This window comes from Mustela erminea, chromosome 15, assembly GCF_009829155.1.
Source record: "Mustela erminea isolate mMusErm1 chromosome 15, mMusErm1.Pri, whole genome shotgun sequence".
In the NCBI taxonomy this organism is placed as follows: domain Eukaryota; kingdom Metazoa; phylum Chordata; class Mammalia; order Carnivora; family Mustelidae; genus Mustela; species Mustela erminea.
Genome location: NC_045628.1, coordinates 84,348,216 through 84,369,596, shown reverse-complemented (window position 1 = coordinate 84,369,596; position 21,381 = coordinate 84,348,216). Strand labels below are relative to the sequence as shown.

General features: G+C 35.4%; 1 protein-coding gene across 5 annotated transcripts in view; it reads left to right on the top strand.

The window, feature by feature from the left end:
• The window catches only part of IFT88 (intraflagellar transport 88), a 151,878-nt gene that overhangs the window by 35,710 nt on the left and 94,787 nt on the right, over positions 1-21,381 (top strand). For all 5 annotated transcript variants that reach the window (XM_032314579.1, XM_032314581.1, XM_032314580.1 and 2 more), the window contains 6 exons: positions 797-901; positions 2,076-2,178; positions 3,291-3,405; positions 5,251-5,482; positions 6,467-6,537; positions 17,732-17,818. In XM_032314579.1, coding sequence (XP_032170470.1) covers positions 797-901; positions 2,076-2,178; positions 3,291-3,405; positions 5,251-5,482; positions 6,467-6,537; positions 17,732-17,818 — 713 coding nt within the window. The remainder of the gene's footprint in view (positions 1-796; positions 902-2,075; positions 2,179-3,290; positions 3,406-5,250; positions 5,483-6,466; positions 6,538-17,731; positions 17,819-21,381) is intronic.

Genomic DNA, 21,381 nt, shown 5'->3' with positions numbered 1-21,381 from the left:
ATAAATAAATAAATAGAATCTTAATAAATTAATTAAATATTTTTTCTTTATTTGCTTTGTCCTCATTACTTTGTCGTACCATATAAGTGTACTTTCTAAGACTTAGTTATCACATTAATGAATATCATTAGAATTGTTCAGTATAAGAGCTACTTATATTGCTCACAGAACTGGTGCTTTTTTTATCTAGCTCTAAAAAAAAAAAAATCCTATGTTAAATTAATCTGCCTGTAGTTAGTCTCTTGGTGGAAATCAGGAAAAGGGTCTTGGCATTCTGAGTGGGATATAGGAGCCACACTAAGTAATAAGCATTTGTTATAATAGTGGATAGCAGTTATCTTTTGATTTTTCTGTGTTTTGAGCATCCCAGAAACCAAACAAATCCATCTAAATTTTTATCATATAATTTGGAATTAATATACCCAAAGATTCAGGATTGGATGGAAAAAAAAAGAAAATACGTAGAGTCAAATCTAAATGGTGATAGCAGGTATGATGATAAAGAAACTTGACTTGGGGCTAATATACTCTCCATTTTATCACTCATACTTCCTCTTTCTGGGGAGCAGTGGGGAGAACCCGTGGCAATTTTATGATGGTAAGTTCCACTTTAAACAAATACTCTGGGTTCTTTTGTTTTCAAGGGGAGTTTATTGTAAGAGTATAGGAGGGCATACTGGGAATCCAAGGAAGTATAAGGAATCCAACCAAGCTTCATATGCAAATATCTTTCAAAAGCATAAAATGCTCATAATGAATGCTTAAAGGAATTTACAAAGTAAGAACTTGATTTCAGGCCTTAGAAAAGGCAAAAGATGCAGGAAGAAAAGAGAGAGTCTTGGTGAGACAACGAGAACAAGTTACAACTCCAGAAAATATCAATTTGGATTTAACATACTCAGTAAGTATAAAATACCTGTTGAGTAAAATTATTTTGGCTAGGATTTGTAGATTCTGAAAGTTTTTTTCTTTTTTCTTATTTTCCGTTGTTGTTTTTTATTTAATTTTTACGAAGACTTTATTTTATTTTTATTTTATTTAAATTCAGTTAGCTATTATAAATCTTATTGGACCTTAGGTGCTCAGAATTCAATTAATAGACATCTTTATGAAGTTCATGAGGCACTCTTTGTTCTGTGCAGAGACTTTTTTTAATTTAATTAGTTTTTAATAACTTAAGAAATACCCACAAACCCACCACCCAATGACTCTATTTCTGGAAGATTGCTAATATTTATGCTCTGTTTTTAGTGTGGTTACTTTAATGAAATTCTAATGTGGACTTTTTGTTTGTGATTTTTAAGAACTTCCAACTAGGTAAATAATACAATGTTCTGTGAGGGTAGTGAAAAAAACCAAAAGCTAATTTCTTACAGAACTTTTTTTAATTCTAAAAAGACACTAGATGTTTATACTGGTGTTTTAAAAGGGTATATTTTTAATGGGAAAAGTGTTCATCTGCCATACAAATGGGAAAAAAGGGCATTTGAAACTTTGAATAGGAATTTTTAGATGTTTATTCTTAGTAGCTAGTATCTTTAACTTCCATAGAATCTTTAGGGAATAATTTCTAGTGATTTTTTTTTTATCTGTAGGAAGGTAAATTTCTATAACTTAGTGACTTAAATTATAATGTTGCATACAGAGAAATACTTTTTACAGTTTTGCATGTAAAGAAGTACACAAATGAATCTTTATTTCCACATAAGGTTTAATTTTTATTTACAAAGAAAATTTGACTCCCTATCTTACCTTCTCCTTTTATTACCAGCAACATTAACAATACAAGTTTATTCTTTGTAGCTCTTTCTGAGATTAATGGATGGCAAATACCACCTAAATTAGAAAGAATACTTATGAAATTAAGGTGCCGTATAGAGGATAGCTATACTTGTCTCAATTTTCAGCTTCATTTTGAATGCGAGATATTTCTGTGCATGCTTCACTTCCTAGTTGGTTGGGTATCTTGAGAAAGGCATCTAGCTTTGTTATAGGATCTTAATCTCTGAAAAGAGTATAGATAAAATGGGCTTATAATGGTCATTACATGTGTTTTTGCAATGTTTATTCCTTAGGTTCTTTTCAACTTGGCTAGTCAATATTCAGCTAATGAAATGTATGCTGAAGCACTAAACACATATCAAGTTATAGTGAAAAATAAGATGTTTAGCAATGCAGGTGGGTATATGTAGTCAATTTTCCCAGTAAGTATAATTCTTCTATTTTTTTCTAAAGTTTATGTATTTAAGTAATCTCTACAACCAGTGTGGGTCTCAAACTCATGATCCCAAGATCAACAGTCTCCCAAAATCAAGAGTTGCATGCTTTTCTGACTGAGCCAGCCAGGCAGACTGAGTATAGTAGTTTTGTAGTGTTAATTTACTTTTCCCCTTGTTTTCTTCAAATAATCTATGCTCTAAACAAATTTGTGTTTATATGGAAGTGTCCTGCTTAAAGATACTGTTTTATATGAAAACCCACATAAATACAAATGAAGAAACATTTGTTGGTGTGAGGTATATTGCCTAAGAGTAAACAAAAAATGTATTGTCTGGTATAACGTATATTGCCTAACAGTAAACAAAAATTATATTCTGTCATCACAAGTAGAATGAACCATTGCAATCCCATCAAACATGCTTTCCCAAAGGGCGCGTGGGTGGCTCAATTGGTTAAGCAGCTATCTTTCGCTCAGGTCATGATCCCAGGGTCCTGGGATTGAGCCTGATTTAGGACTCCCTGTTCAAATGGGGAGTCTCTTTCTCTCTTTTCCTTGCCCCTCCCCCTCTTTCATGCTCTCTCTTACTCACCCTCTCTCTCTCTCAAGTAAATAAAATCTTTTAAAAAATTGCTTTTCCTTGTAAATTTATTCCCAAGAGACTACAGTTTATATATATATCATTTATATTGTGTAATTTTTTGGTAGTAGTGTTAAAGTTTATCAGAATTTCATTTCCTTTAATATATTAAAATATGTGTAGCATTATTGAATCTAATTTTTAAATTCATTTTTTTTAAGAAAAGCACAATTCCAGTTTTATAATGTAAATCACTTGTTTTCTAGCCATATCTTCAGGCTTCACATTTCCATCTATCTTTAGTTCCATTTCCTTATGGGAGATTAGTGTGTAGATACAGGAAAATAGTATAACTCTTTACAAGTGAGATTTTAGTTAGTGTCTGAAGCTTCCTAACTTGAGAAAAGCATCAAAGAATATGAAGTAAGGACATTTAAAATACAGAAGAAGTGAAGAAAATAGAATATTATATATTCATTATTTTTTTATTAGGAAGATTGAAAGTGAATATGGGCAATATTTATTTAAAGCAAAGAAATTATTCCAAAGCCATTAAATTCTACCGAATGGCACTAGATCAAATTCCAAGCGTCCATAAAGAAATGAGGTAAGTTTACATAGGGATAACTTGGTGAAATTTAAGTGTTGTTTTTCAGAAACAAGATAACTCTTCTGACCTGTCACCAGTGGGTTGGATGTTTTTAGGTGTTTGTACATGTTAGGTGTTTAGATTTATGTTGTATCAGTAGCATTTTGGTGTGTTCCCCTATTGACTACTTACACACATTTATATAATGACTAGTTAAAGGTTAGAGACAAAATATGTAATCAATTAAAATAAGACAAAACTAATTGGCATGTATAAGGGATAACCTAGCAGGCCATTAACGGCAAATATAAGTTACTGCCAACATAAAATCAAAACAGCAGTCCTCTAGAACATAACAGACTACAGAATACCTTAATTCCTATAGGCTAGAAATTAAGACCACCTTATATTCTTGCTGTAGATTGAGAATGAAATAGTTCAGGAAGGGATTGCATTTGAATCTTAGAAGAGGGGAGAGGAGGAGGAAGCTGGAATATTTTCTATTCATACAATATTTCAGGAGCAGAAACAGCAAATTACCTTATGGTCTTGTAGTGACCTTGATACCATAGATGATTTCCAGGATATTTACTGATTATAATTTTCCTTGGGCTTAGTATAATTCCTCTGTGAAAGCCAGTTTACTTGTGAATGCCACCTTTAGTGATTATTTGTTTTTTAGTAATATATCATTATTATTGGGAAATATCTAGCTTCTAGGACACAATGCTCTTAGGCACTTTTAACTCAGGTAACTCCAAAACTTTGAGCACTGTAGAAAAAGATAATAATATTAGATAGTTTATGTCAAGTAATCAAGAGGTGCTATAGTAACTAAATCGAGGGACTGATTTTTAAGAACAAGAATGGTCAAGAAAGGCTTTGTGAAGGAGGTGTACTTGCAATAGGTTATCTACGTGATGAAGGCAGAAAGGGTTACATTCCAGACAAAGGGAAAATTGGGATGAGCCAAAGAAATAACAGTATTTGTGATCTGATTAGGGAGTTATGAATAAGTGAATTTAGTTGAAACAGTATTATGTTGAGGAGTGGTTAGAAATAAGATGGGATCACATCTATTATAATGGCTATAATCAAATGACTGAAAATAATTATTGAAGAGCCTGTAGAAAAATTGGAAACCTCATACCCTAGGCATATAAAATGGTACAGCCAGTTTGGAAAATAATATGGCAGTTTTTTAAAAAGTTAAACACAAATTTACCAGTGGGCCAGTAATTCCACTCTCAGGTATATACCCAAGAGAAATTAAAACATGCTATCACAAAGGATTGTGTGTGAATGTTCATAGCATTATTCATAATAGCCCCAAAGTGGAATCAATCCAATGTCTGTCAAATAGGCAATGAATAAATAAAATATGGTATATTCATACTGTGGAATAATATTTGGAAATATAAAAGGAATGGAGTACTGATATATGCTATAGTATGGAGGACCCCCCAAAAGATTATGGTAATTGAAAGAATCCAGATATAAAATATTATATATGACTATTTTTATGCAATGTCTAGAAGAAACAAATCTAGAGAGACAGAAAGTAGGTTAATGATTGCGTAGGGCAGGAGATGAGAATGGGAAGTGACTGCTAATGGGTGCAGATTTTCTTTTTAGGGTAGCGGAGGTGACTTAAAATAGAAATGTGTTTATAGTTTCACAGCTGTGGAGATATTAGCAGTGCTTACTGAACTGTATACTAAAAGCAAGTGAATTTTATGATATGTAGGTTAAACCTCAATAAAGCTTTAACATAGCAATAAAAAATGAGAAAGGAAAGAAAGAACCTATCTGTGGAACCAGAATTGAGACTTTTAAAGCTTATCTATGTTTGTATTTCTTTAGGATTAAAATCATGCAGAACATTGGTGTTACATTTATAAAAACTGGTCAGTATTCAGATGCCATTAATTCATTTGAGCACATCATGAGTATGGCACCAAATCTGAAGGCAGGCTTCAACCTAATTCTTAGTTACTTTGCTGTTGGAGATCGAGACAAAATGAAGAAGGCATTCCAAAAATTGATTGCTGTTCCGTTAGAAATTGATGAAGATGATAAATATATTTCACCAAGTGTGAGTATAAGAAGACTGCTGTTGAGCCAGCTACCAGTTATCTGTGCTTTTCTGTTTCTAGAAATGAAGAAGTTGGAATGAGTGACCTTTTAGGTTTCTTCTAGCCCTATATTAATATGTTTTGATTAATTAAATTTAATTAATGTGCTTTTACCAGTTTTATTTGCTATTTAAATTAGGTTGACATTGTGACTCTGTTGAAATAGGGCTAGAGACTATGATTAAAGAATGACTTTACAATTTTAGTGAAAAAAGAGAAAATCTTACAAAATATAAGATTATATGCCATTCTTTAAGAATAATATCTTGACAAAGGAACCACTAAAGCCTTTTTTTAACTTTTTTTTTTTTTCAGTCATTGTTGAACAGAGGAAACTAAAACTGTGTGTACTAAGTAGATCAAAAATGAAAAGAAGTCCTTATCCTTATCCATCACTCAGAACTTACTCTTCTTATGCCTCAGCTTCTTTACATAATATAAGGCTAATTATACTAACCTACCTTATAGGGTTGTGAGGATTAAATGAGGCATATAAAATGCTTACAAGAGTACCTGTAACATTGTAAGTGCTAAGTAAACATTAACTACTATATATTATTTTCATATTGAGAAAAAATATCTTACCAAAAAATTATCTGTATTCTTAGGGGAGAGTAGAGATATTGATTACTAAGGAATTTGATGATCATTAAAGTATTTATATTTGAGTTTAGAGTTTATGTCACACAGCTTCTGTGTACTTGGTCCTATTCTATCCAGTCTGACCTTTTATCAGTTGCTCAGAATCTGTTTGTTCAAGGAGAATGCAATCGATAATCAGAAATGAGAAGAAAAGTTCTGCTTTATGCAAGGGAAAATAGCTTAGAAAGATTAATTTACTTTCCATTTTATGTAACTGCTTAGTGGTGAGGTTGATTAGAAATCCAAGTTCTTGGTATTTACTTCTGAATTGATCTTTTTTTTTTCCAATTTTATTTTCCCAGGATGACCCACATACTAACTTAGTGATTGAAGCTATAAAAAATGATCATCTAAGGCAAATGGAACGCGAAAGGTAATATTTTGTGCCTTACCAAATAGGTTTAATTTTTATAAAAAAATTTAATGTACATTCTGATTATTTCCCTCAAAAGTTGTTATATTCAGTATATTTCTCCAGTAAGGCTATTGTTTCACCATTTCTATATATTACTAGATTCTCTTTCTGCCTTCAAGATAATCATAGTCCTCAGGCTGATCCCAATTATTCTTACTCAATAACTCTTACTGTTTTCTTGTAATTTGTTTTCTCTCTGCATTTGGTGTAATATTAGAACTTTGCTCATATTACTTTTATTTAAAAAATTATATATTTATGTATTTTTGCCCACCTTCCCAATTAAATTTCATCTCCCAAAGACAAAATTTTGTTTATTTCTTCCTTCCTTCAATATGGTACCTAGTCTCTGCCAAGTATGGTCTGAAAGTTTTGATATTTACTGTATATGTGTTAAGAGTATATCACATGGCAGAGGGCCCTTAATTATTTTAATTGTGGTAAAAAACACAAACATAAAATTTGCCATCTTTATTATGGTACATAAGACTTCTTGGTTTGGTAATGTTATGTGCATTAACATTGTTTTATAACCAGTCTTCAGAACTCTGTGTGAGTGTGTGTGTGTGTGTGTGTGTGTGTGTGTAAGTGTTAGGTCATATACTAATTCTGTTCATTTTTAATTCCAGTGTCATTAAGGTTATATTAATTTCAGATGTACAGTCCTATACATTAGTCAATGCTCATAATGATAAGTTTACTCTTAATCCCTCTCAACTATTTCATCCCAGAACTCTGTATCTTCTCAAACTGCAATTTTACCCATTGAACAGCTCTCTAGGTCCTGCCCCCAACACCTGGCAACCACCATTCTACTTACTGTGCTATGAATTGACTTTATTTACCTCATGTAAATGGAATTACATTTGTGTAATTTGTGACTGACTTAGTACATTTATCCTAATGTCCTCAAGGGTCATCCATGTTGTGGCATGTAACAGGATTTCCTTCCTTTTTAAAGCTAAATAATATTCCATTATATGTATAGAAGGCCCTTAATTTTTAGAAAGTTTAATATTAAAAATACTTCTGGGAAGATGGAGTAGACATAGTTTTCTCCTCTTCTTCCCACTAAGTACAAATAAAACCCCTGAAAGTTATATATAAAACAAATATAAGAAAGGTGAAGAGAAAAGGACAGATTAGGAAGGGAGTTCAGGACTTGAGGAACAGCATGGCAGCGAGTTCCTCTCATGTTTCCCAAACTTGGAGCTGAAGAAGCTAGCAATCAGAAAATGACAAAGGTTGTATTTAAAAAAAAAAAAAAAAAAGGCCCCAAGAAAAGCCTGCTTTCTTTAGCCAAAGGAAAAGGAGGGGAGACAAGGCTATCAAGACTGAAAACTTTGAGACAAATACCACACACACACACACACACACACACAGAGACTGTAGCCCCACTCCCATGCATGCCAACAAAAGTCAAGTGGGAGCCTAGTTTTCTACACCGATAAGGCTGTAAAGAGTTACCCATACCCCAAAAGTCCAAGTAGGGAGCCAGGACTTTAATCTGATAGGCTCTTAATGAGTCCCATCACTCTGGTGTCAACAGACAGCACACAGAAGCCTGGAATTCCACTTCATGTGGCAGTGTGAAGAACTCTCCCTCTCTTTTGGTGTCAGAGAAAATAATAGAGGGTCAGAATTTTCATCATCATTCAGTGGTAACAAGCCACCCCACTGTGGTGTCAGCAGGGACTATGGTAGAAGCAGGAACTCCTGCCCTACCCAGCAGGCACAAGGACTTGTTCCCATGTTGGTTGTCAAAGGAAGTTCTATTGGGAACCTAGGCATCTATTATCTGATGAAAATGAGGTGGTATCTCTTCTTCCCCTGTTGGAACCATGTCAAAAAATCCAGCTGAAACAGAAAATTTAAATAAAACTTTGGAGTATTATAGTGCAGAAATGTCCCAAGTTTTGATCAAGAATACTAGTCATACCAAGAACCAGGATTCATTTCATTTCAAACCAAATGAAAAATCGAATCAGTAGATGCCAACACTGACACGACGGAGATGTCAGAATTATCTGACAAATTTTAAATCAGCCATGATGAAAATGTTTCAACAAGTGATTATGAACATTGGTGAATGGTTTCAATGGGAGAATAAAGGAGATATGGAAAGATTCAGTGAACCTGAATATGGAAAATAGAAATTACACAATCTGAACAACAGAGAGAAGATAAAGTAAAAACAGAAATGAACAGAGCCTAAGTGACATCTGGGACTAAAGCAAAAGATCTGCAATTTTTGTCATCAATGTTTTAGGAGAAGGAGATTAGACCAAGAAATAATGGCTGGTAACTCCCCAAATTTAGCTAGAGAAATAAATACACAATACAAGAAACTGAATAAATACCAAAGAGAATAAACTCAAGGAAATCCATGTGAATATACATCATGATTAAACTTGTGAAAATTAAAGACAAATTCTTGAAAGGAAACAGTAAAAAACAACACTTAGGAGGAGGAGTCAAGATGGCGGAGAAGTAGCAGGCTGAGACTACTTCAGCTAGCAGGAGATCAGCTAGATAGCTTATCTAAATACTGCAAACACCTGCAAATCCATCGGCAGATCGAAGAGAAGAAGAACAGCAATTCTGGAAACAGAAAAACAACCACTTTCTGAAAGGTAGGACTGGCGGAGAAGTGAATCCAAAGCGACGGGAAGATAGACCCCGGGGGGAGGGGCCGGCTCCCGGCAAGCGGCGGAGCAACAGAGCACAAAATCAGGACTTTTAAAAGTCTGTTCCGCTGAGGGACATCGCTCCAGAGGCTAAACCGAGGCGAAACCCACGCGGGGTCAGCGTGGCCTCAGGTCCCACAGGGTCACAGAAGGATCGGGGGTGTCTGATTATCGCAGAGCTTGCGGGTATTGGAACGGGAAAGCCGGCTACAGAGACAGAGCCGACAGTAAGATCGCAGCTCGGGGTTACCTTGAAACGGTCACAGGCTCGGTGAGCTCGGAGCACGGCTGGAGGTCAGGCAGATGGGAGTAACTGGGCGCTGTTCTCTGAAGGTGCACTGAGGAGTGGGGCCCCGGGCTCTCGGCTCCTCCGGGCTGGAGACCAGGAGGCTGCCATTTGTATTCCCAACCTCCGGAACTCTACAGAAAGCGCTGAGGGAACAAAAGCTCCTGAAAACAAACCTGAGCGGAATACTCAGCCCCTGGTAAGGGCAGTGCAATTCCACCTAGGGCAAAGACACTTGAGAATCACTACACCAGGCAGCTCCCCCAGAAGATCAACAAGAAATCCAGCCAAGACCAAGTTCACCTACCAAGGAGTGCGGTTTCAATACCAAGGAGAGCAGCAGAATTCCAGAGGAGGAGAAAGCAAAGCACAGGACTCATGGCTTTCTCCCTGTGATTTTTTTTAGTCTCGCAGTTAATTTAATTTTTTTTCTTTTTCCTTTTTTTTCTCTTCTTCTGCTAAATTTTTTTTAACTTTTACCCTTTTTTAACGTTTTAAAACTAGTTTATCTAATATATTTTTTCTTTTTTATATTTTTTCTTTATTCATTTTCTTTTTTAAATTCTTTCCTTTTTTTTTTTTCTTTTTTTTTCTTTCTTTCTTTTTGAACCTCTTATTATCCCCTTGGTCCCTACTCACGATTTGGGATCTCTTCTGATTTGGTTAAAGCATATTTTCCTGGGGTTGTTGCCACCCTTTAGTATTTTAATTGCTCCTTCATATACTCTTATCTGGACAAAATGACAAGGCGGAAAAATTCACCACAAAAAAAAGAACAAGAGGCAGTACCGAAGGCTAGAGACCTAATCAATACAGACATTGGTAATATGTCAGATCTAGAGTTCAGAATGACAATTCTCAAGGTTCTAGCCGGGCTCGAAAAAGGCATGGAAGATATTAGAGAAACCCTCTCGGGAGATATAAAAGCCCTTTCTGGAGAAATAAAAGAACTAAAATCTAACCAAGTTGAAATAAAAAAAGCTATTAATGAGGTGCAATCAAAAATGGAGGCTCTCACTGCTAGGATAAATGAGGCAGAAGAAAGAATTAGTGATATAGAAGACCAAATGACAGAGAATAAAGAAGCTGAGCAAAAGAGGGACAAACAGCTACTGGACCACGAGGGGAGAATTCGAAGGATAAGTGACACCATAAGACGAAACAACATTAGAATAATTGGGATTCCAGAAGAAGAAGAAAGAGAGAGGGGAGCAGAAGGTATACTGGAGAGAATTATTAGGGAGAATTTCCCCAATATGGCAAAGGGAACAAGCATCAAAATTCAGGAGGTTCAGAGAACGCCCCTCAAACTCAGGGGCCCACACCCCATCACCTAATAGTAAAATTTACAAGTCTCAGTGACAAAGAGAAAATCCTGAAAGCAGCCCAGGAAAAGAAGTCTGTAACATACAATGGTAAAAATATTAGATTGGCAGCTGACTTATCCACAGAGACCTGGCAGGCCAGAAAGAGCTGGCATGATATTTTCAGAGCACCAAACGAGAAAAACATGCAGCCAAGAATACTATATCCAGCTAGGCTATCATTGAAAATAGAAGGAGAGATTAAAAGCTTCCAGGACAAACAAAAATGAAAGAATTTGCAAACACCAAACCAGTTCTACAGGAAATATTGAAAGGGGTCCTCTAAGCAAAGAGAGAGCCTACAAGTGGTAGATCAGTAAGGAACAGAGACAATATACAGTAACAGTCACCTTACAGGCAATACAATGGCACTAAATTCATATCTCTCAATAGTTACCCTGAATGTTAATGGGCTAAGTGCCCCAATCAAAACACACAGGGTATCAGAATGGATAAAAAAACAAAACCCACCTATATGTTGCCTCCAAGAAACTCATTTTAAGTCCGAAGACACCTCCAGATTTAAAGTGAGGGGGTGGAAAAGAATTTACCATGCTAATGGACATCAAAAGAAAGCAGGTGTGGCAATCCTTATATCAGATCAATTAGATTTTAAGCCAAAGACTATAATAAGAGATGAGGAAGGACACTATATCATACTCAAAGGGTCTGTCCAATAAGAAGACCTAACAATTTTAAATATCTATGCCCCCAACGTGGGAGCAGCCAACTATATAAACCAATTAATAACAAAATCATCAAAGAAACACATCAACAATAATACAATAATAGTAGGGAACTTTAACACTCCCCTCACTGAAATGGACAGATCATCCAAGCAAAAGATCAGCAAGGAAATAAAGGCCTTAAACGACACACTGGACCAGATGGACATCACAGATATATTCAGAACATTTCATCCCAAAGCAGCAGAATACACATTCTTCTCTAGTGCACATGGAACATTCTCCAGAATAGATCACATCCTAGGTCCTAAATCAGGACTCAACCGGTATCAAAAGATTGGGATCATTCCCTGCATATTTTCAGACCACAATGCTCTGAAGCTAGAACTCAACCACAAGAGGAAGTTTGGAAAGAACCCAAATACATGGAGACTAAACAGCATCCTTCTAAAGAATGAATGGGTCAACCGGGAAATTAAAGAAGAATTGAAAAAAATCATGGAGACAAATGATAATGAAAATACAACGGTTCAAAATCTGTGGGACACAACAAAGGCAGTCCTGAGAGGAAAATATATAGCGGTACAAGCCTTTCTCAAGAAACAAGAGAGGTCTCAGGTACACAATCTAACCCTACACCTAAAGGAACTGGAGAAAGAAAGAAAGAAAGGAAAGAAGGGAGGGAGGGAGGGAGGGAGGAAGGAAAGAAGGAAGGAAGGAAGGAACCCTAAGCCCAGCAGGAGAAGAGAAATCATAAAAATCAGAGCAGAAATCAATGAAATAGAAACCAAAAAAACAATAGAGCAAATCAATGAAACTAGGAGCTGGTTCGTTGAAAGAATTAATAAAATTGATAAACCCCTGTCCAGACTTATCAAAAGAAAAGAGAAAGGACCCAAATAAATAAAATCATGAATGAAAGAGGAGAGATCACAACTAACACCAAAGAAATACAAACTATTATAAGAACATACTATGAGCAACTCTACGCCAACAAATTTGACAATCTGGAAGAAATGGATGCATTCCTAGAAACATATAAACTACCACAACTGAACCAGGAAGAAAGAGAAAACCTGAACAGACCCATGACCAGTAATGAGATTGAAACAGTCATCAAAAATCTCCAAACAAACAAAAGCCCAGGGCCAGACGGCTTCCCGGGGAAATTCTACCAAACATTTAAAGAAGAACTAATTCCTATTCTCCTGAAACTGTTCCAAAAAATAGAAATGGAAGGAAAACTTCCAAACTCATTTTATGAGGCCAGCATCACCTTGATCCCAAAACCAGACAAGGATCCCATCAAAAAAGAGAGCTACAGACCAATATCCTTGATGAACACAGATGCGAAAATTCTCACCAAAATACTAGCCAATAGGATTCAACAGTACATTAAAAGGATTATTCACCATGACCAAGTGGGATTTATTCCAGGGCTGCAAGGTTGGTTCAACATCCGCAAATCAGTCAATGTGATACAACACATCAATGAAAGAAAGAACAAGAACCATATGATACTCTCAATAGATGCTGAAAAAGCATTTGACAAAGTACAGCATCCCTTCCTTATCAAAACTCTTCAAAGTGTAGGGATAGAGGGCACATACCTCAATATCATCAAAGCCATCTGTGAAAAACCCACCGCAAATATCATTCTCAATGGAGAAAAACTGAAAGCTTTTCCGCTAAGGTCAGGAACGTGGCAGGGATGTCCATTATCACCACTGCTATTCAACATAGTACTAGAAGTCCTAGCCTCAGCAATCAGACAACTTAAGGAAATTGAAGGCATCCAAATCAGCAAAGAAGAAGTCAAACTATCACTCTTCACAGATGATATGATACTATATGTGGAAAACCCAAAAGGCTCCACTCCAAAACTGCTAGAACTTATACAGGAATTCAGTAAAGTGTCACGATATAAAGTCAATGCACAGAAATCAGTTGCATTTCTCTACACCAACAGCAAGACAGAAGAAAGAGAAATTAAGGAGTCAATCCCATTTACAATTGCACCTCAAACCATAAGATACCTAGGAATAAACCTAACCAAAGAGGCACAGAATCTATACTCAGAAAACTATAAAGTACTCATGAAAGAAATTGAGGAAGACACAAAGAAATGGAAAAATGTTCCATGCTCCTGGATTGGAAGAATAAATATTGTGAAAATGTCTATGCTACCTAAAGCAATCTACACATTTAATGCAATTCCTATCAAAGTACCATCCATCTTTTTCAAAGAAATGGAAAAATAATTCTAAAATTTATATGGAACCAGAAAAGACCTCAAATAGCCAAAGGGATATTGAAAAAGAAAGCCAAAGTTGGTGGCATCACAATTCCAGACTTCAAGCTCTATTACAAAGCTGTCATCATCAAGACAGCATGGTACTGGCAGAAAAACAGACACATAGATCAATGGAACAGAATAGAGAGCCCAGAAATAGACCCTCAACTCTACAGTCAACTAATCTTCGACAAAGCGGGAAAGAATGTCCAATGGACAAAAGACAGCCTCTTCAATAAATGGTGTTGGGAAAATTGGACAGCCACATGCAGAAAAATGAAATTGGACCATTTCCTTACACCACACACGAAAATAGTCTCAAAATGGATGAAGGACCTCAATGTGAGAAAGGAATCCATCAAAATCCTTGAGGAGAACACAGGCAGCAACCTCTTCGACCTCAGCTGCAGCAACATCTTCCTAGGAACATCACCAAAGGCAAGGGAAGCAAGAGCAAAAATGAACTATTGGGATTTCATTAAGATCAAAAGCTTTTGCACAGCAAAGGAAACAGTTAACAAAACCAAAAGACAACTGAAAAAATGGGAGAAGATATTTGCAAATGACATATCAGATAAAGGACTAGTGTCCAAAATCTATAAAGAACTTAGCAAACTCAACACCCAAAGAACAAATAATCCAATCAAGAAATGGGCAGAGGACATGAACAGACATTTCTGCAAAGAAGACATCCAGATGGCCAACAGACACATGAAAAAGTGCTCAGCATCACTCGGCATCAGGGAAATACAAATCAAAACCACAATGAGATATCACCTCACACCAGTCAGAATGGCTAAAATCAACAAGTCAGGAAATGACAGATGCTGGCGAGGATGCGGAGAAAGGGGAACCCTCCTACACTGTTGGTGGGAATGCAAGCTGGTGCAACCACTCTGGAAAACAGCATGGAGATTCCTCAAAATGTTGAAAATAGAACTGCCCTATGACCCAGCAATTGCACTACTGGGTATTTACCCTAAAGATACAAACGTAGTGATCCAAAGGGGCACGTGCACCCGAATGTTTATAGCGGCAATGTCCACAATAGCCAAACTATGGAAAGAACCTAGATGTCCATCAACAGATGAATTGATAAAGAAGAGGTGGTATATATACACAATGGAATACTATGCAGCCATCAAAAGAAATGAAATCTTGCCATTTGCGACAACATGGATGGAACTAGAGCGTATCATGCTTAGCGAAATAAGTCAATCAGAGAAAAACAACTATCATATGATCTCCCTGATATGAGGAAGTGGTGATGCAACATGGGAGCTTAAGTGGGTAGGAGAAGATCAATGAAACAAGATGGGATTGGGCGGGAGACAAGCCATAAGTGCCTCTTAATCTCACAAAACAAACTGAGGGTTGCTGGGGGGAGGGGGGTTGGGAGAAGGGGGGTGGAGTTATGGACATTGGGGAGGGTATGTGCTTTGGTGAGTGCTGTGAATTGTGTAAACCTGGCGATTCAAAGACCTGTACCCCTGGGGATAAAAATATATGTTTATAAAAAATAAAAAATCAAATAAAAAATATAAATAAATAAATAAATAAAATAAAAAATTAAAAAAAAACAACACTTAAGGGAAAGTAATTAGAATGATAATGGGAAAGTCCTAATAACCTAAGCTCCTCAATTAATAAACTAGAAAAATAAAGAATAGAAATCATTGACATTGAAAAAAAAAAACACCAGTGAAAAATACAGCGCTGATTTTTTGAATAGATGAATAAAATTAAGAAACTTAAAGCAAAAGTGATAAGAAATGACAGCTTGCCAGTATTAGGAGCAAAACAGGAGATATCTCTATAGGCTCTGTATACATCAAAAGGATAGTAATGGAACAAACAACCTACAGCCTACAAACAACCCTACACCCACAAAGTTGACAATTTAGACAAAATGGACCACTTTCTTGAAAAACTCAAGTGTCCACAACTCACCTGATATGAAATAGATCATTTGAATAGCCCTGTAAATATTTAATTTGTAATTTTAAACCTTCCCCCACCAAAATCTCCAGGCTCACATGGTTTTACTAGAGAAATCTAAAAGATGCCTAAAAAACAATTAACATCAATTCTACACAACTTCTTCCAGAAAATATTCATTTTATGATGCTGGCATTCCCCTGATACCAAAACAAGACAAAGACAGTACAAAAAAAGGGGAGGTTTCGGAGATAATAGATCAATATCTATTGTCTAGAGACAGTATCTTATGAATATAGATGCAAAAATCCCAAAGAAAATACTAGTAAGCCAAAAATACAAACAAAATATAAAAGGAATTGTGTACCATGACCAAATGGGATTTATCCTAGGAGTGCAAAATTGGTTTACTCTGTAAAAACCAATGAGTATAATAGAGGATATCAATAAAGAAAAAAAAATTTTTTTTTTTTACAAAATCCAATATGATTTCATGGAAACAAACTAAAACACCTCAACAGGCTAACAATAGAAAGGAACTTCCTCAATCTGATAAGGACATTTATGAAAAGCCCAGTTTGACATGCTTAATGGTGAAAAACTGCATGATTAGACCCTTAGAACAGGAACAATATAAGGAATTTCCCTGTCACTAATTCAACATTGCACTCAGGGTCCTACCCATGGAAATTAGGCAAAAAAGGAAGTAAGAGACATCCAGATTGGAGAGGAAGAAGCAAAATTATCTCTGTTTACAGATTACATGGTCTTATATGTGGAATATCCTACATAAATTTTAGAATCCACTAAAAAGCAATTTTAACTAATAAACAAGTTCAGCAAGCTTGCAGAGTAAGATATCGATATATAGGAATTAGTACTATAGAAATACATACTAGCAAGGTACTAGCCAAAATGAAATTCATAATTACATTTACAGTAGCATAAAAATAATTAAGAATAAGTTTACCAAGTGAAGTATAAAATTTACACTCTGTAAAGTATAAAACATTACTGAAGTATATGCTAAATAAATGGGAAGACATCACATTTCTATGGATAGGTACTTAATGTTAAGATGACAGTGCTTCCCAAATTATTTTATAGATGGAGTGTAATCCATATCAAAATCTGAGCAGTGGTTTTTTAGAAAGTGACAAATTGATCCTAAAATTCATATGGAAGTCTAAGGGATCCCAAGTAGCCAAAACAATACTAGTGCATAAACAATTTTGGAACACTGAAAGTTAAATTAAATTAAAAAAAAAAAAAAAAGAAAAAGAAAAGCAAAAGTGGAAGCTCATACTCCAAAAGAAGAGCAAAATTGGAGGGCTCATACTCCAAAACACAACTCAAGTGTAGTAGTACTTCATGCTAGTAGCATAAAGATAGGCATAGAAATCATTGGAATGGGATTGAAGGTCCAGAAATAAACTTGTACATTTATAATTAATAAAAGCGCCAGGATAGTTTGATGGAGAAAAGATAGTCTTTTCAACAAATGTTGCTGGGAAAATTAGATATCCTCATGCAAAAGAATGAAGTTCGGTCTGTCTCATACCATACACAAAAATTTTCATCTTGTATTAAGCAGTGATTTTTGTTTTGTTTTAATACCAGTTTTTTTTATTTTTATTATGTTCATCCAGTGTTTCTTCTATTTGTCAGCCTGCACTGAAAAGAAAGATGAGCTGTTGATCCAGAAGAAAGTTGTGGCTTGCTAATCCCATTTCCTAGCCATGGTTGTCAACCTGACTTACAGATTTCTAGTGTAGCTGTCCACTATATAGTAGACTTTCATGGTGTGTTAGCTTTGATAGGTAATGTTTATACTTAAAAAAAAATCCAAACTCTTTATACAAGTCTCTCAATAAAACTTTTTTGTTTGTTTGATATAGGAAAGCCATGGCAGAAAAATACATCATGACAGCCGCAAAACTCATTGCTCCTGTAATTGAAACATCTTTTGCTGTAGGTTATGATTGGTAAGAGAGAAATTCAGTCTAACTGGATGGATATGATGTTTTCATAATTTATACATTTATTGATTTAAACTTTTATTAGAAAAGTAATTATGAATATTGATTTCTACTTATCAGGAAAATAATTTGTGGTAAAATCAATATAAGGCATTCTGAAAGTTCTACTGTATTTTTATTATTGCTTATGTCATTTCTTAAATAGTAAGTCAGGTGTGCTACCATTCAATATAAGGATGCATAATTCCACAGTACAAATCCAGCCTGTATCCTCTTCCATTTTACTGTACCTTTTCTCATTTTTTTCCTTCTCTACCTGAAGTTTGTCAGTAGTACTGAAACTTTCTTCCCTGAGGAATAGCTCTCGTACCTAAAGGGGCTGTTGTCTCCTGATGTAATGTACTTCCTAAATAGAAGTTAGGAGTTTTATTAGAGTTGGAAAAATCTTAGAATATTTGTTGGATGAGTAGTGAATTTGTTTTCTTCGACCCAGTACAGGAATCCCCTTTGTAGCATCCCATATAGGTGGCCGTTTAACTTCTGCTTGGAGTCTTCTGGTATTCAGCTTATTTCTGAACATCTTTAAGGGTTACAAAAATCTTTGTATTGAACCCAAAATTGCCCCTCGTGGAACTTTTTTCTGTTATCTTTCAAGCAAACATAGACTGAGTCTATGACCTCTTCTGTATGGTACCTTACAGAGTTTTAAAAATCCAAGATACATATACATAGTTACAAAGCCAAGTACAGAAGATTTAACTATTCTTCTCTTTCTTTCTTTCACTCGTCCATTACACAGTCTATTCTCTGTAAGTATGAGCTTGGGCTTTGTTTTGTTTTCTTGTTTTCTAAGTATGTTTCATGTTTCTTCTTGCTAGACATAACTTGTTTTTTTTAGCATATTATTACCATCTTTCAGATGCTTACCTATTCTGTTTATTCCTTGGAGTCCATTCTATTCCTTGGAATACATTGTCTCCCTGGTTTAATTTGTACTGGAGGCGTCACAGTTGATCCGTGATGTTTTGTTTTTATTGGTATTTCCAGTTCCTGGCTCTCTTTTTTTGCATTTTTTGCTTCTGTTGCAGACTCAGGTTTTCTTGGCGTTCTCTCTTACAGAATAGTTCTCTCTGCCTCAGTTTCTATATGATGGTTACTGTATTGGCCTGCTGTTAAATATCTTGGGGATTACTGCCATTTTTCTCCTGGTTTGGATCTTTTTTCCTTGTTTACCACTTTATTTTTTCCTTTATTTCATCCCTAATTAACCCTTTTAAGATCTTTCTGTGCATGTCTGTAAATGTGCAGTTCTATTCTCATTCCTGATTGATCATTTATTTTATGAGGTAAAAAATTTTAAATTTTAAGTTGTAACTTTGTTTTAGAAGTTTAAAAGCATTTCTTCATTGTTAGCTAATATTGTTGCAGATTAGAAGTCTAATACTAGACTCATCTTTGTTATTTGTAGGTGACCTGTGTTTTCTTTCTGATGATTTTTAGAATTTCCTCTGTAGCTTTTGTTATTCTGAAATTTTATAATGGTATGTTTAAGTATGTCTTTTTTTCTGTCTTCCTCCTAAGCACTCAACAGACCCCTCAATTTGTAGTCTGTTGTTTCTTTTCAATTTGGGGAAATTGTGTTATATTATTTCCTTGGTAATTGATTTCCTTCTTCTCTACTTATAAATTTCTATCAATTGGGTTTGAGACTCTCTTGTCACTTATCTTTCCTATACTTTCCATGCTTTAGCTTTGCTTTGCTTTCGGGGAGACTTTCTTGACTTTCTCATCCAGCTCTTCCATTTAATTATTTTGTTCATGCATTTTTATTTTGTATTTATAAGAGCATTTTCATTTTCTTTGGTTGTCTGGTTAAGGGGAGTCTGCGGGCTTTGCTTCACACAGAGATGGAGTGCTCAGTGATTCCATAAGAGCCCTGCAGGCAGGCATCCTGATTCAGCCACCTTCTCAACTCATCTCCTCATTTTCCGTCCCTGAATCCCAGTCTCACCTGGATTCAGTAGGGGCAGGAAACTCTCTCCTCTGCTTTCTTAGTGTCACTTCCTTTTTTTCTTTTTTTATAATCCAGTAGTTTCTCATTCTTCCAGAAGTTGTATTTGCTCATGTTTTGAATCAGAAGTTTTGCCAGTTAGTGCCAATAGTGATGAAAGGACTTTCTTCAGAGTTTTTTTCTTTTCAGATACACAGTTCCAGATTCTTTACTCATTTCAGATATAATGTGTTTTTCTAGAATGACTGGTTTTCTACCTGACTAGTTGCCTGCCTAGTTTATAAATGAGTCCCTTAAAATGTGTCCCTATATGTGTACACAGTACTCCACTTGTGTTTTGAATGGTGTTAGAGTACAACAGAATCACTGTGTCCCTTTTTGTGGGCACCAAACTGTGGTTGTAACCAAAGATTTCCTTGATCTGGGGGGCAACCACCTCACAATAAATGAACTCTATTTATTTATCTTTAATTATGCTGAATAGTATGTATTATTTGTTTTACTATTATTAAATCTAACCTGAATTCTCTTAAAGTTTACTAGGTATACATATTAATTTTTTTAAGGATTTTATTTATTTATTTGACAGAGACAGACACAGCGAGAGAGGGAGCGCAGGCAGGGAGAGTGGGAGAAGGAGAAGCAGGCATCCTGCTAAACAGGGAGCCTGAGGCAGGGCTCAGTTCCAGGACTCTGGGATCACGACCTGAGCTGAAGGCAGACGCTTAATGACTGAGCTACCCAGGCACCCCTACATATTAATTTTTAATGTTTTTATCTTTTCAAAAATATGATTATAACTATGTCTTTGCAACCTAGCAGTTGAGTGAAATTTTGAACATTTATCCAATGCCAACCAGTTTGACTGATATTTTCTACTAAATTAACATTTACCATCTATTAAATTAACATTTCTACTAAATTAACAATTTCTCCTAAATTAACATAACCATACTGTTTTCCCTAGCGACTGTGCCAGTTTACATTTTCACCTACAATACACAAGGGTTCCTTTTTCTCTAACACTCATGTCTTCTCTTTTTATTGAGGCTTTTTCTCATGAATGGTTGTTAAATTTGCATTTATTGAGATGATCTTATGATTTTTATCTTTCATTCTGTTAATGTGATGTTCCACAGTTAGTGGTTTGCACATATTGATCTATTTTTGCATCCAGGGATAAATCTCATTTGACCTTGGTATTTATAAGAGCATTTGCTTTTAATCCTTTTAACATGCTGTTGAATTCAGTTTGCTCATATTTTGTTGATGATGTTTGCATATAAATATTCATCAGGGATATTGTCCTATAGTTTCCTCTTGCTGTAATGTTCTTACCTAGTTTTGGTAATGGGTAGTTTTGGCCTCATAAAATGAGTTTGGGAATTTTCCCCCTCAGTTTTTTTGAGAGTTTGAGAAGGATTGGCTTAAAATTGACCAGTGAAGCCATATATATGATCCTGGCTGTTCAACTTTTCTTTTTCTTCCCAATTAAGTTTGGGAAGTTATATGTTTCTATTTATTGATTTCTTCTAGGCTGTCCAGTTTATTGGCATAT